Source organism: Amphiura filiformis, chromosome 3 (assembly GCF_039555335.1).
Source record: "Amphiura filiformis chromosome 3, Afil_fr2py, whole genome shotgun sequence".
NCBI lineage: Eukaryota > Metazoa > Echinodermata > Ophiuroidea > Amphilepidida > Amphiuridae > Amphiura > Amphiura filiformis.
The window spans coordinates 85,566,028-85,582,666 of record NC_092630.1 but is presented as its reverse complement, the minus strand read 5'-3'; the positions used below and the strand labels follow the sequence as shown (position 1 = coordinate 85,582,666).

The window sequence follows — 16,639 nt, the reverse complement described above, 5'->3', positions numbered from 1 at the left end:
CTTCAGAAAACAATTGTCCAAGGAATGGTTGAGGGAAAACGCAAGAGAGGCAGACCTGCAGCGAGCTGGCTTGACGACATCAAAATTATCACAGGCCTGAGCATCACTGAGGTTACCACGGCTGCCGCTGACCGCATTCGATGGCATACTCTCATAAGAACCACACCTGCATACGTGTATGCAATGTGACCTTAGAGAGAGAGAGAGAGAAGTGTCATTGTAAAGGGGAATACATTGGCCATGTTAGCTGTTTATTGATATGCAACACGATATGAACATGTTATAAACAATCTGAGATATAGATGCTTAAAAACCTTTCCTAACTTTTGTTGAGGAGTTTAGTATGTATGTCAATTGACCTTGAGGTTTGGACCCCTATTATACGTGACGCCAAAGCGTACATCGTTGGCGAACAGTGAGCATCGATGCGGTCCATCGTCGTAAAGGCTTATAGGATTTACCAAAAGAGTCAATCACTTTAATACAGACTGGATCAAGAAAGAGCAAGAGAAGAGGCAAGAGGACCGTTTTTGTAATGCTATAACTGTGGGTTGATGTAAGTCTATATCTTTCTTTTCAGCGTGTGCACGTCGACTCGGAATGGAATCGGGAGAAATTACCGACGAACAAATATCAGCATCGAGTAACTTCAACACTATGCCTCCTCAAAACGGCCGTCTTCATTTCGAAAGTGACGTCAGCAATCGAAAATCTTGTTGGGGCCCGCGACAAGAGCTTGGTCAAGAAGAATGGCTTCAGATAGATTTGAAAGCTCTGCATACTATTACAGGCATCATTACGCAGGGAGATGGTGATAATTGGCGATATCATTGGGTTACAACATATAGGATACATTATGCTAGTATGAATGATGGCAGTAATGAATGGCTATCATATAGGGAATTAGATGGCACTATAAAGGTATAGTAACTAACCTGTAAACCGTAGTTTATATATTCTATGTGATAAACGATTTATGGGTTACAGATTGTAATAAGGCATTGGCAAACTTTTTAAGTCTACGTTTATGTCGAAGTTTGTTGATTATTTTCTGGTTTTTGTTTTTAATATTAGGTGTTTGAGGGAAATACCGACTTAACAACAGAAGTTCGCCAATACTTAGATCGTCCAATCATTACTAGCAAAATACGAATTAGTCCTCGTAGTTGGCATAACGTAACCGCTTGCTTAAGGGTAGAAATTGTAGGCTGTCCACTAAAAGGTAATATCAACAGTTCTATCGCATCCCCGATCACACACACACACCCACACAACCCCAACGTACAACCAGCGTTGCTCCATTTGCAAATATCACTCTCTCCCTCCCTCCACACAAGACCCCAACAAACCCCACCCACACCACACACCTACCATACCCCTACACACCACATTGGTTCATTTTTAAAAGCGTAGTCTACTGATAAGGACTTCTGTAATAATTAGTTTCATAATAAGATTGCATTTGAAGTCGGTAACTCTTGTAATTTGAAGGTACTGGGATTGTGTGCGGTCTTGGTCATAGTGTTCAACACGAAGGATATTGCTACGGAACTGTGGATAGCAACACAGAAAATGCGTGTCATACAATATTTGGAGAGGGAAGTAATTTGGCCATTATCAATTCAGCAACAACTCAAGATTATATCAAGGAAAGCATGAGCACTTTGAAGCTGGAATACAGACATCAATATATCATTGGACTGGTGTACAATGCTTCTGTTGGGAATAGTGAATTTATGTGGCATGATGGTACACCTTTGACCTACAGTAATTTCCGGTGGCCACCGGAAGTGATCGATTTATCTGCAGATTATTGTGTGTCGATGGACTATGAAGATTCAATGCGTTGGCGGGAATATCAATGTGATGAGGTTAAAGTACAGCGAGCCAGTATGTGCCAAATTGGTAAGTAAAACTTACACCTTTCTTTTCAACATAATTGCAACAAATACTATTAGATCAATCATATCCAGGCTTATCAGCCTTTGTGAAACTTTTCCACTGCATATACTACAGTCTATTTGTTCAACCAGTCGGTCCGGTCGGACACACTGGGGTCCTGAGATGGGACCAGGCTCAAGCAAAATGCTCGAGCCAAGCTAAAAATCTCATATTCATTCATAATATTTTACGGTCCTCTATCTCATAGTACAAAAAGCATACAATAAGTACATGGTGGCAGACATTATTACATGGTGACAGTCACACTTAGTCACACTTAGTCCCACTTAGTAGCACGGATGTGGTGATGAAATATTAAAAGTAAGTTATCTTGAGAGAACTGTTCAAGCATTCATTTTACCAAACATTATAAGCATAGTCTGTATTAAGGGGGAATATGCCTTTGCAAGGGCTTTAATTAGAAATGATATATTTAAAGAAAGGGGAAAATTACGTATCTTTCCCTTTTTGTTTGACCTCAATCGGAGCTTCCGTTCAAAAGTTATGGTCAAAAATGTAACTTAGTGAATTAGAATCTCTTATGTATTTCATTGTTTTTCAACCTGTGATATTTCTTATGTATTCTATTGTTTTTTTAAGCTGCGATATTTAATTTTTCCACTTTAAAAATGTATATCTCAAAAACTAATTAAGCTTTTAGTTTCAAATTTTCTGAAATATTTGTGAAAATTCAAGTACTAATTTTTCACAAATTATTAAAATAAAATAGTGTTTATAAACTATGGAGATAATTAAAAAACGGTGTTTCTATACATAATTGCCAATATCTCAGAAGTGAATTTTAACGACGCGTCATTGTGCCAATTTCTAAAAAAAATAATTATTTTTGCCACTGGGATCAATGAACCCCCTCAAATGGGTTTGGGACTAAAGTTTTTACTTCATTTTATAGCCTAACTAATATGTTTTAATTTGCTTTTTATCCCATCTCCATAGGGCATATCCTTTTTTGCGCAGCGATGTCATTGTCGTTAAAATTCACTTCTGAGATATTGGCAATTATATATAGAAACACTGTTTTTTTTTTATTTCCATAGTTTAGAAACATTATTCTATTTTAATATTTTGAGAAAAAGAAGAAATTGAATTTTCACAAATGATTATGAAAATTTGAAACTAATAACTTAATTAGTTTTTGAGATATGCATTTTTAAATTGGAAAAATCAAATATCGCAGCTTGAGAAAACAATAAAATACATAAGAAATATCGCAGGTTGAAAAAAAACAATAAAATACATAAGAGATTCTAATTTACGAAGTTACATTTTTGACCGTAACTTTTGAACAGAAGCTCGATTGATGTCAAACAAAAAGCAAAAGAAAAGTAATGTTTCCCTTTCTATAAATATATCATTTTTTATTAAAGCCCTTCCAAAGGCATATTCCCCCTTAAGAGAACAGAAAGGAATATAATTGAAGAAGAGCCACTACCAACAAAGCAATACCGTATACTCTAAGCCCTTGGGTCGAGAAATTAAAAAAATTAAAGATTTTTGCTTCCATGCCTCGATATACAAAGGCTTTTATTTGGAGCTTATGCTTGCTTTTATCTTGCACAGATTATTGACACCAATTACGTCATTTAACGGAATGTCACTTTTTACAACCCTGAATAAGTAAATAACGGAATTGCATGAGATAACGAGCTTAAAAAAGACAAATACAAAAGCAAGACGAAATCAAACGTTTGAATGGCCCATTATTTATAGGACGATGAATTCATTATTTTTTTGCTTCAGATTTGGATGAGTGCCTCACTGATCACCATCAGTGCTCACACACCTGTCACAATACTCCTGGCAGCTATTACTGTGAGTGCCCACCGGGATACAGATTAGATCAAAACCAGCCTGGCCATTGTGTTGGTAAGATACATCTTTCATATTCGTCACTATAATTGTGAGTTTCCTCTCGAGTGAACATTATCTAGCAAGGGTACTATCAGAGAAGATGTAAGAAAGCTTCTCTGGTATTATGAACACTTCTGATTCGGTACAGAGATGCTCTTGACTACGTAATTTAGATATCTCTCCTCATGCAAAATAGCAGTGACAGGCAGATTGTAATTAGATAATAGCATTGGGTCGTTAAAAATTAGTTCATACATGCAGGTGGCAAGTCTGATTAAAATATAGGATACATGTAAATCACTTCAATTCATAACGTTACGGCTTGGCAAAATGCTAAATATCGATTAATCAGTTTCTTAGCTTTACGATATACATGAAGTAGCGAACAGGGTATTAACCGCACGGTACGACACCGTTAACTGATCCGGTATGTCGCCTTCGATCACCCACTTATCATGCTGCATCACCGTTAAATGATTGATATGACGCCCTCTGTCTCTAAAGCGTTGACCCCCTTTCGCCGGTTCCAGAGAATACATGTTACAATACATGAATTTAACAAAACGAATAGATATTCAGCAGTATGACAAATTCAAAATAATCTGATGTATAATATCCCCATCAGAACCATTCACCAGTCAAGTTTAATTTGTTTTATTAATTTTTACATACATGTGTTGCATTTCCTTCTTTGTACAGATTTTTGTGACAATTCCGAGCAGACCATTGGATCACCGTCCACCTGGTTACGTAAAGATGCAGCGTGTGTCTATATTACTACAGATGAATTCAATCAAACACAGTCTCATATACATTGCAGTGAAGAAACTAATACGATGACACCTCGAAATTATACCGACCTGCTGGTTATGCTACTTCAGGTTTGATTTCAATTTGAGAGTACCTATTGTTTGTCCATTTCATTGGCGCATCTTAATCAATTTTTTTATCCTGAAACAAGGTCACGCTACTGCGCATATTTTGAGCATTTTTGGTTGGGCGTGGCTTTGATGACGTACAGTTCAAAATGCTGCAAAGCTCATAAAGTTACAAAAGCGGCCGTTCTTGTAGAAGCGTTCATCACTACCCCAATGACCTGTTTTGGGTTTCTCTTTTGCATTTTTATACCCCGTGTATTACAGAAGTTCTGTATTTTGTTGATCTTTAATATTTATTGTTTTTTCCTACATGTAGAGAGACTCTTTAATATTTATTGTTTTTTCCTACATGTAGAGCGACTCGATTGCAAGCAACGTAACACTCTGGATTCCAGGATGGAGTATTGATTTTATGAAGGATGTACGCAGTGGTCAGATAATGTCACCAGGACGATCTAGGTTACGTGATGATCCTAACGAAGACAATGAATGTACTGCACTTAATTATTACAATGGAACCTTCACATTGCAGCCCATAGATTGTGCCACATACCTTCCATTCATGTGTGTCAGGGGTAAGATTACAACTTTTTACAAATTTTGTTAGTAGACAGATGCTGTCTATTCTACTATAACAGTTATTGTACATTTCTCTGTTGTTTGCATGCTGCTTTATTTTTTATCCTTTTTGTCCTTGTCTTGTTCTTTACATCATGTTAGCATACCTGATACTGAGTGTAATTTGTACTTTATATGTAACGTATTCTCACAAACACTTTTAGACCATCTCACCTCATCGCACCTCACCTAGGCTGTTTCATCCTCTGTAGTATGAAGCCCTCTTCAAGAATCTTCCATTTATGTCAGTCTTGCGCATCCCTTGTCTAAATGCTGCCTCTATCTCGCCATCTTTCCCGTTTTTGGTTGCTACTTGGTGACTCATTTTGTCCATCTATTGTCGTTTTTTCTTGCCTGCTTGGCACATGTCCTGCCCTTCCCCATTTCGCTTTACCAATCCTTAGCATCCTGTTTTACTTCTTATGTCACTGTTTCTGACTCTATCTCGTAAAGGTATGTTTAGCATGCGGCTTTCCATGGCTCGCTGTGTCGTAATGAGTTTTTGTTTCAGATCTTTAGTTGTCGACCAGGTTTCAGCAATAATGTCATGGTAGGTAACACACATTGATTGTACATACTCCTCCTTAATGTCATTGGTAGACTTATATCGCAAAGGATGTCTTTGTACCTACCAACACAACATCAGCCGGCCTCTGATTCGCAGTAAGACTTCCTCTCTTGTGTTATATTCCATCTTAACTGTCTTGCCCAGACACTAGTCTTGTAACTATCTACTTTCTCTATCAGTTCATAGTCAATTTCAACGGACTCTCTAGTGTCAAAGTTCGGTCATGTATTTCGTTTGCTTTATATTTTCAGTCCAAGTTTCTTGCTCTCAGTATTCAAACTATTAAGCTGAACTTCCAAGTCTTTAACTGATTGTGATGTAAGGGCTATGTCATCTGCAAACCTCAGGTCGGTTAACCATTCTCAGTCGATGTTAATACCTCTTTCTTCTAAATCTAGTTGTTTGAAAATTTGTTCTATGGCAGAGATTGGAAAGATTTTTGGAGAGATTGTGTCCCCTTGCCGTACTCCCTTATTTAGGTAGATTGTAGCTGTTGCGTTGCAAATAAGTCACTATGTTCCACCGCGTCAAAGGCTTATTCGTAATCTATGTCATGTATGTAGTCTTTACAAAGCTCAGCCGATACTTTTTTAATCAGTTGGTTCAAAGCAAGCATGCAGATGATCAGTTGTTAAAAAGCCCTCTCTGAAGCCTGTCTGTTCTAAAGCTTGATATTCTTCAAAGATTCTCTTGACTGTGTTCTGGGATGATTCGTGTGAAAATTTTATATGTATGTGATAGCAGACTAATTGGTCGGTAGTTTCTGATATCCTTTTTATCTCCTTTCTTATGACATGTATGAAGAAGTGTAAGTTTGTGTTCCTCCCAGACTACTGGTATCTTCTCATCTGTTAATATAAGTCTCGTTAATTGAGTGTTAATTTCTGTACCTCCTCTTTATATACACGTCACTGGATATACCATCAGTGCCAGGTGCTTTGTTGTCTTTCATTTGTTTTACTGCTGTCTCTACTTCTTTAACAGTTACATTTGGTATTGGTATGTTTGTTTGATCTGGAGACAAGAAATGTGGTTTGCTTTGGTTTAGAATGAGACCTATATAGGTCTTTGGTAGAACTATGCAAAGATGTTGAGTATTTCTTCTCTACTAGATGTAGGAATACCATTTTGGTTTTTCATCTGGCTGATTCTAGCTTTCTTACTGTTCCTTTTTGAGATCTGTGTTGGTCCTTTGCCACTTTCTAAGATGGGTTCAAATTGTTCTCTTGTTTTCTTCTATTTCTCTGACGCCTCTTCTTTCGTACTGCCTTCACAGTTTCCTTGTTCTACTTTCTGAGTAGTAGTTTTGTCTATGATTTCTCTGAGTATCTTTCGTTTCATATCTAGCGCCTCAATCTCAATATCTTCTTTGGTTTTTTGTTTCCTTGTTCTGTACTTTCTTGTGGTGCTATTTCTTCAGCAGCCTCTGTTACTATGCTAGATATAAGTACAGATCTCGAGTCTATATCCATATCTTCCATATCCAGTGCTTATGAATCGATTCTTGAGCGCGAGTGAGTTGAAATTCTTCCCTCCTTTCTTTCAGCCGCATCATATTAATTTTGTTCTTTTTTGAATTCGTCATTAATTGGACCAAGTATCTTTGTTCAAGTAATAGTTTCCAGCAGTATGTGAGAAAAAAGAGCAATGTTAAAATGTACACAACAATATTTTGCTGTCTTCACTAATGCTGAAAAGACTCAATGCTGGTATTTTGTTGTTTCTGCAGCATCAGCTAATATAAATTGTCCGACACTTTGGGAAGCAAATCAGACCATCGTGAGCATCACAGAAACTCATGGATATTTACAAAGTCTCAGCTATGCGCCATGGTATCATTCAGGTTCAACGTGTGAAATCATTATTCAAGTGCAGTATCCTCTCTTTATAAGGTATGGAAATTCAAGATGAGCAATTGCATTTACAAAATAAGGTGAACGGATCATCATCCAGAAGCAGAATGTTACCAATCTGTGATAATCAATATCCCTGCAATGAACAGCTTAAATATTTGCTACAAATCGGAATTAAAGGCATAATGGTATCAATGTTCTCATATTATCTACCTCATCATTTAGATGTCATCATCATCATCATCATCATCATCATCATCATCATCATCATCATCATCATCATCATCATCTTCATCATCTTATAAAATTAGCGACATTGTATATATCGTCACGTCACGAGCTGCATCAAAATAGTAATGAGATATTATTTTGTCTTTTGTTACACATAGGTTTACATTCTCCAAACTAGATTTACGACAACAAAATATGTATGCCTCTCGTTGTCTGGATCATCTAGACATCTATGACTTCCTAAATGAAGACGGCGAGGTACTTCGAGGATCATACTGTGGTACAAGATCCGGCTTGGAGGTCATTACACGATCAAACAATGTTACCATTAGATTAATGATTGGAGAATTGAGCGCAGATATGCCAGACGAGTTAGGATTCGTGGCAGAATATGAAACAATTGGTAAGTATATTAGCTTATATTGGAAAAGGCAATTGCAATTTGGCTCAATATTTTACAAGTTTCTATTTCTTTGGTAATATACAATGTACTCTGATACATATTCAAAACTAGTGCAACAACACATCAATGAAAAACTTTTTTATGTGTGGTGGTGGATACCAGAGCCAGGCCATAGTCCGAAACAGCAAGTCGTGCTGTAACTATACATTTATTTTCATATTCATATTCCCGATTTGCGTACTATGCCTACATTAGATAGACACGGTCCTGTCTATGATTTGTGGCGTATGTGGCTGGGGCTTATATGCCCCTTTCGAAAGACTGGAAATAGTTATTATAAATTTGCTCAGAACAACCGTTTTACTCCTTTCAATCATATTGTGTTTCAGATTGTTTGGTAGAGGAATGTGATTCAAGTTGTGGGGTAACAGGCATTCTGACAAATCCGTCGGGCTTCTTCTCTACAAAAGACTACCCATCTCAATTACCGCCATTTAGTGCTTGCCAATGGACGATTACAGTTGCCAGTGGACGTTTCATCCGTCTGGAATTTAAAGACTTTCATGTTTTACGAGATGATTTCACTGATGAATGCAGTGACTACGTGCTCTTACAAGAACAAGGCCAGGACATAGCAGAAAGTGAAAGACGGATTTGTGGGACTCCGCCGCCATTTTTTCTCTCGGCCACATCACAGTTATTAGTTGTTTACAAAACAGGATTAGATGTTATGTCGTCAGGATTTGTTGCCGCCTATGAAACATCTGGTGAGGCTCTTTATATATACTTAAAGATAAGAAATTACTAAACTAATATGTTCAGTGTAGCACTCCTTGACTAAACTTTGATGGAAATGTATTTTGTTTGTATTTTCAGACGTTGGAGGATGCGGGTTGGGGTCATACACATGTTCTGGAATACAGCATTGTTGGATAAGTCACGCTATCATCACATCAGTTAACTTTCCATACAAATACAATCCAAACAGTCGATGTAAATGGCATATTCAAACAGAGCCAGCCACTTATATAAGTTTAACCTTTCACGATTTTGACATCCCGTCAATAATAGAACTTTGTATAGATGATGGTGTACGTGTATATGATGGTGGATCTGCAGATGATGAGTTACTAGGGATATTTTGCAACTCAAACCATCCTACTTTTGACGTTCTTGCCAGTTTCAATGAAATGACTATAACCTTTGACACAGATGATACCAATGAAGGAATCGGATTCCAAGCACAGTACCATGCAAGAAAATTTACTTCAGAATTTGTGGCACATTCAAGCGATGGTAAATAGTCGTAAACCATTTAAAAAACATGGCTTTTGAATACAAATAAATCTTTTGACACCTATTTAATAGCGTTCATCCTTGACAATTAAAGTTATTGTGGCTCGAGCTAGCTCAAAGTCGGTAACGCTGTGGAATCTAATTTATATTACTACTTTATTATTGTTAACTAATTCGATTTTTGTTTCAGAGTATGAATGTCCCAAAGGATGGGTAATGTACAATGGATTTTGCTATAGTTTCCATGTAGGAAATGAAAGCTTGCGTTGGACGGAGGCAGAAAACATGTGTCACAATTTAGACGGCCACCTGACGAGTATCAAAGATTTTAAAGAAATGAACTTTCTACAATACAAGCTAACGTCTGAATGGTTTACTGGCGATCTCAAAACTTACATTGGTAATGCAAGTAGAGTGTACTATATTTTGTTATGAATATCCACTCGTATAAATCTTTTAATAACTTGGAAAATAGAACTAATATATCATTACCGAAGTAACATGACAACGAACAAGTCAATAACAAAAGTAAAAAAACGGACGATTTTGTAGTGTTTTCTCATTTGCCTTCATTACAACTTTAGTAATTTGATATACTTAAAACCACTGATTCACGTGTTAAAAGTGCCTTCTGCCTCGTAATGTCCATCGAATACATTGTAAAATAGGCATAATCTTTATTTTAAAGCTATACCATTATTAACCTGCCATTACCTTTGCTATAGGATTGAATGATATCGTAACTGAAGGGGTTTACCGATGGGTAGATGCTACTCCAATGAGCTACTCTGATTGGTCAGTTCCACGAAGGTATGCCATCGCCCGCATATACTGCATTATCTTTCCTGTTTTCTAGATTACTGTAATTTTCATTTCTATACCGGAAATACTAAGGCAAACTAGATAGATGGTCGTTGGTAAATCAGTAGCAATATCGTTTGTTATATAGTTACATGTAAAATGTTATATGTTATGTTCTTCTGTTAAGATACACGGATTTGCTAAGACCGCAACCAGATGGCGATTTATTGGAAGGTTGTTCAGTTATAAAGCTTACCAGTCTTCATTCAACTAATCATTGGCACGATGTCTCCTGTGCGTCTATGGAAGCTAAACAGTATATATGCAAGAAAAGAGCTCGACAAGCTGGTGAGATATCTGTAAATGTTTTTTTTTTTTTAAACAAATGTCTTATATATTCTGATCTGTCAATCTATTTTAATGTTGCAATTGTTCAACATTGTACAAGTGATACACCATCTGTCAATACCATTTGGATTCTTATTTAGTTTCTGTCGGTTATTTCAAGTACAGTAAACCAATTTCTCCCTAATGTTACGGGTAGGAAACATCCAAGGCCAAAAGCACCTCTTCCAAGTTCGTAAATATACACAAAAAACGCTGATATAACAAATAAAATATGTAATGAAAAACATAGAGAAAGCAAACACGTAGAAGAATAATTATAATGTCGTAAAAGAATATTTAAATATTCTTTTACGACATTATAATTATTCGTCTACGTGTTAGCTTTCTTCATTAAATGTCGACGCAGTTAATTTAGTATGATTGGACAATGCTTAAACTGGTAATCATTGTTAGCTATTGTTTTAGGGTCTGAATTACTACAAGAAGGTATGACAATGTCTATATAACCAAAAGTCTTGTTCTTGTTGGTGATTAGTTTCATTGTTATTCATACGTCACATGGAGTGGCATAATATAATACTTTGCATACAGAATTCTTGCACAATTTCCAAAACGGTGTCGCTTTCACCACTCGCTCACTTTCTTTGGGAACAGTATATTGACAAACGTGTTGTTTCATAAACCAGACTTCAGCACGTAACCAGAAGAGTAAGAGCTAGTAAGCCTATATCCCCTTTTTGGGAATGATGTATACTTTTGGCGTACTCCAAATTTCCTTCGTTCTAGCCGGATTAGTTGCACATTGGCTACGCAAAACAATGACTGGTTTGCAAGTACTATTCTTTGAGGGCACGGCTGCAATCACATTAACCCAATACAACACTTCCATAAATCTTCCACGAAAATATCCTGCTTCTAGCTTTTATACCAAACCCTACATCTGGGAATTCCCTGCCTCTAATAATAGACATTCTCATTTTAAATTGCAACACATACTTATATCTGGGGATTTTCCCCAATACATAAATATAAATCTGACTGATCTTTTCTTGTACACAATATAGGGAATTTTACTCTCTTACCTAATTACGTGTTTCCCCCTGTTGTATGATTGTAAGGGTACACATCACACTAAATAAGACCAAAACATTGTTATGCCATGTGAATGCATACCCTAATCCGCGATCCGTCACTACTTTTGTCATTATACAGATGGCAAACAATATATACCAACAACCGAAATTGGATCCATGAAAGAACGAGGTACGTATAGAATACGAAGATGGCAGTAGCATGTACACCATATTAACCTTTTTTAAAAAAAAAAAAAAGAAAAATCTTACCCTTACTTTTTCATAATATTATAGGTTGCAAAGATGGCTCTTTAATGGCTGGCGGTTGGTGTCTCACCCTTCATTATCACCACTACTCCGCCAATAATTCTAGACTTACTGATCAATCAGGAATGTCATCAACATGTCCTAACGAACAACAGGGCACCGGCAATCTGGACCTGACAAACTCCATGTTGATGAACATTAAATACTTCGTGGAATTTCTATGGAGGATCCCGGCAGATGCGGGATATAGAGTGTTGCTGAGAATTGATAACGCTGATGGTAGCTCAGGATTTACAGAAAATGAGCTGATTTGTCACTTTTTGGAATACTCTGGTGGGAATTGGACGTTCCAAGATGATATTTGCAAAGAGGACATTAGGGTTCCGGCCAAAATCTGCTTCGAGCAACCCACTGGTATGTTATTCCTGTGATAATTGAGAAAAGAGCATAAATACGATCATTATGCCTTCGATAATTAATGTGAAGTCGCGAGTTGGTAGTTTCGAGATCTCTCCTGGCTGCTATGTTAATGTTCTTTGTGCACGTGTTCAATCCATAGTTGTGAATGCCCCATGCATGTTGTGTCCCATTCACAAATAACATACTACTGGCTAATGGCTTACAGAATGCCCCATTCACAAAGGACATAATACTGGCTTGCAGTATGCCCCATTCGCAAAGACGTGCTGCTACTTGCATGCAGCAAGCATTTGATATCAGAACTACCAACTTGCAACTTCTATGTGCATTTCGTGTAAGCACGTCACGTTTTGTATTTTCCGCGAGTTTACATTATTTCATTTTTACTTTTTACTATTACTTCAATTAGTAAATTTTATGCCAGCATAATGCATGATGACTTTTTGTTGCTATTGTCATTGTCGCCGTTCACTAACGATATGCGTGTTTGCGCCTTTTCATTCATACATTCCTTGATTTTGTTTATACAGCATATTTCCTGCAGTGTCCACATGGAATGTTCACATGTGGTTCTGGTGAATGTATACAACCTATATTAATGTGTGATGGCCAACGGGATTGTAGGGATGGCAAAGATGAAAACAACTGCCCTCAAAGTAAGTTAGTTCTGTCATTAATATGTAAACTGACAGGAATGAAAATATATCTGTCTCAAACTAGATTCTTATTATCTTTTATCATTTATAATGATTGTTTATCATTTATAAGGTAAATGTATTTGTTTAAATCTAAAAATGCCACCTTTATATTTCACAAAATGCTTCTCTTCATTGATTCTTCAGACGAATGTGGGAGGAACAGTTTTGAGTGCGAGGGAGGAAGTTGTATATCTGCATCATTTTATTGTGATTTTATCCCTCATTGTGCCACAGCCTCCGATGAGACTCAATGTGGTAAGTTAATCTTATGATACATCATTAAGCAATACAATTGTTGCACTTCTCTCGGGTTAGATAGAGTTTGTTAATGTTGCAAATCTTGGAATATCAATGTGTATTATAATGTGTTATTGTCAGTGTTGACTGGTGAGGTCATTCATTCAAGACCTTCCCGTGTGACATGTTTTGTATTGTACAGGGTGTTCCTCACAAAAAAACAGAACACCCATTGCGCCCTCTTTTTCTGAAAAGTTAATCAAATATATTTTGGTATGTAAAAAACATTTATTCGTTAGCTTTAATAAACCGAAAGAAATATTTCAATCGGCTCACAACTTTTGAAGCTATGCTCTTTTAAAGAAATGTACCCGTTTTTCACTCTGTCCACGGAGGGAGGAGGTTTGGCTACTTCAAAGATTGAAAAGGAGTACACGCACCATGCATGAATATCAAGCATTCCTCAATGATAACTTTATAAAATAATGAACTTTATTCAGGGAATGGGTTTTACCGGCTATGGATTGTGTTAAATGGCATTAACTTGTCGGCAAAATGGATGTGGGATGGGACTTCTCTTGCTATACTTACAATTAAACTTATTTTTTTCTTGGTTATTTATGCCTTTTTGTTTTATTATGTTTCTTACTTTTTTACTTTGTTGTTTCTTGCTTTCTTTTACAACATGCCCTGAAAAGGGCCGTTTGGTATGTCCTTGGTTCTTCTGAAGTGAGTTTACTGTGCTGCTTTGCCCTCTATCTGGTTGCCTCCTTGACGAATACATATTTCAGCCCTGGTCCTCATTGCATCAATTGCATTGCGTACCCTCCCTGTGCGCCGTATACTTGCGAATGCAGCAGAAATACGATTGCGAAGATATTGGGGGCTACCTGGTGATCCTCGCTCCAGAGGATGATTTAAGGAAGCCCCATCATGCACTGTAAAAGTGTTATCACTAGAGTTTCAACTGCCACTTTACTTTTCAAATCCCATTGAACTCTGTGCAAAAGATGTTGTTTTAGAATTGCCCGTGTGTCATTATTTCTTGGTCGATTTCAGATCTAAAGTGATGTATGCATGAAGGATAATTCACACCTTCTGTAGATAACATAAAATGTGAAATCGACCAACTTTTTGAAGGTGTTTTTATTGTAAATATATCTGTCCAAATTCAAATTTAACCATGCACGTGTGTATGCAGTGGGCGGGCAGTGGTGTCATGTTCACTCACACAGCTGTGCTAACCGCAAGACTTGCTGGGAAGAGCTTAAATCATCCTCTGTCCTCGCTCATAGCGAATGTGTTCATTAATCGTGTGTTTCGTTTTAATCTTTAATGTAGCCAAACCCCATCCGTGGACAGTAAAAAAAACCGGGCACATTTCTTAAAAAAGGACATATCTTCAAAAATTGTGAGCCGATTGAAATAATTGTTTTGGGTTAAAGCTTATGATGTAAGGTTTGTTTACATACAAAATGTAATTTATTTGATCAACTTTTCAGAAATAGGAGAAAAAGAGGGCGCAATGAGGGTTCTGTTTTTATTGGGACACCATGTAGTTTAAGTTACCAAATTTGTTGTTTTACAGAATATCCGAAATGTAGTAACGATGAGTTTACATGTGACAACGGTCAGTGTGTCAGCTTAGACAAACGATGTGATCTCATCATAGATTGTGCTGATACGTCCGATGAAACACTATGTGGTACGTTATAATAACCAATTCAACCCTGTTTGTAGGCTAAACGATTCTGCTTGAAACCGATCTGTATTATAATTTCAAGCAAAGTTACTATCAAAATGTATGTTCAAAATGAATCCTTTTTAAATACATTGTATAACCATACGGTATATTTGAAGAACTCTGTGCATGATTTATCGAGTTTGAAGTGCCATCTTTATAATCCTCACTTTCAGATGCTTTATAATTTCTAACAATATATTAATTTGATGAAATGTGGGACATACTAACAAAACAAAACTAATAAAAATTCCTTTAAAAGGAATAGGGTGGGCAAATGAAAAATTGTCAAGAGAAATGAAAGAATGAGTAAGTCAAGTTCACAATTAAAAACAGGGAAAATATGACACAACATCGATTTCCAATAGGGGAATAACACAAAACGTATAAACAAAGTTAAAAGAGTTTTTAACTTTATACGTTTATACGTTTGTTATTCCCCCATTGGAGGTTGTGTCATATTTTCCCTGATTTTAATCTGATCAATTGCTTATCCTGTTCTCTGCTGGTCAGTTGGAACAGATTTTCCCTGTTTTTATATTAACCCTTCACATCATAACACAAGACGTTTTATGTTAACATTTTATATAAAACATGGTTATAAAACTTTTGTAGATAATAGTTATTTAAAACATTTTCGTAATCATACCTAGAGGTTCTTTTATCATCAGATAGAAAGACTTCTGCTCATCTTCTCTGGTGAGACAACAGGGCTGGGGTATCTTTCCATATCAAAGTTTAAAAATCTGTCATATCAATTTCCTCAATATGTTGTATTGCAACTTATGAGGGGAAATGTTTGATTTTACAATATTTCGATATTATTTTTTAACTTTGTAACTTTATTATGATTAACATAACTGTATTTCAAAGCGTCAAACTATATCATTATTTTGTCCCAACAAAAATAATCCAGGGAATAATGATATTCACTGGTGCACATGCATTCTAATAATTTGTCTATAATACCTTATACAAGCATCAAAGATTTGAAAAGTAAATAGCCTATGTACACACTGAACACAATGCACATACAAGCCGAAGCTGTCAGTATAAAATGATATATATGACCTTCACGATGCTATTAATTTAGCCCAAAGATTAGGAAAACTAGCAAAACTGGTGAACTGGTACTGTTCAAATAAAAACATCTGCAAATCTTGCTGCAATTTCCAAATAGTATATCTATTACTTAAATAATTATTTTTGTTATTTCTTTTAATACAAACACATTACTGCCTATGACGACTTTATCGTATTACTTACATATCAAAATCAAGTAATAATTACAAAACTCGCCGTAAACTATCACCTCTGTGGGTGTTTGGGATATAACCGGCACGAATATTTTCTCAACACTGCGGCATGTGAAAAAGTAGGTCAATAGTCAGAGA

The 16,639-nt window shown here is 36.4% G+C and overlaps 1 protein-coding gene across 1 annotated transcript in view; it reads left to right on the top strand.

Moving 5' to 3' along the window:
* LOC140149297 (uncharacterized) overlaps positions 1-16,639 on the top strand; it is a 51,420-nt gene that overhangs the window by 22,209 nt on the left and 12,572 nt on the right. Inside the window, 18 exon segments of the mRNA XM_072171563.1 lie at positions 581-921; positions 1,075-1,222; positions 1,492-1,905; positions 3,703-3,828; positions 4,513-4,694; positions 5,047-5,266; positions 7,607-7,769; positions 8,120-8,364; positions 8,754-9,131; positions 9,241-9,660; positions 9,851-10,060; positions 10,386-10,470; positions 10,649-10,809; positions 12,022-12,072; positions 12,177-12,563; positions 13,100-13,225; positions 13,412-13,522; positions 15,093-15,209. Of these exon segments, the coding sequence (XP_072027664.1) occupies positions 581-921; positions 1,075-1,222; positions 1,492-1,905; positions 3,703-3,828; positions 4,513-4,694; positions 5,047-5,266; positions 7,607-7,769; positions 8,120-8,364; positions 8,754-9,131; positions 9,241-9,660; positions 9,851-10,060; positions 10,386-10,470; positions 10,649-10,809; positions 12,022-12,072; positions 12,177-12,563; positions 13,100-13,225; positions 13,412-13,522; positions 15,093-15,209 (3,885 nt within the window).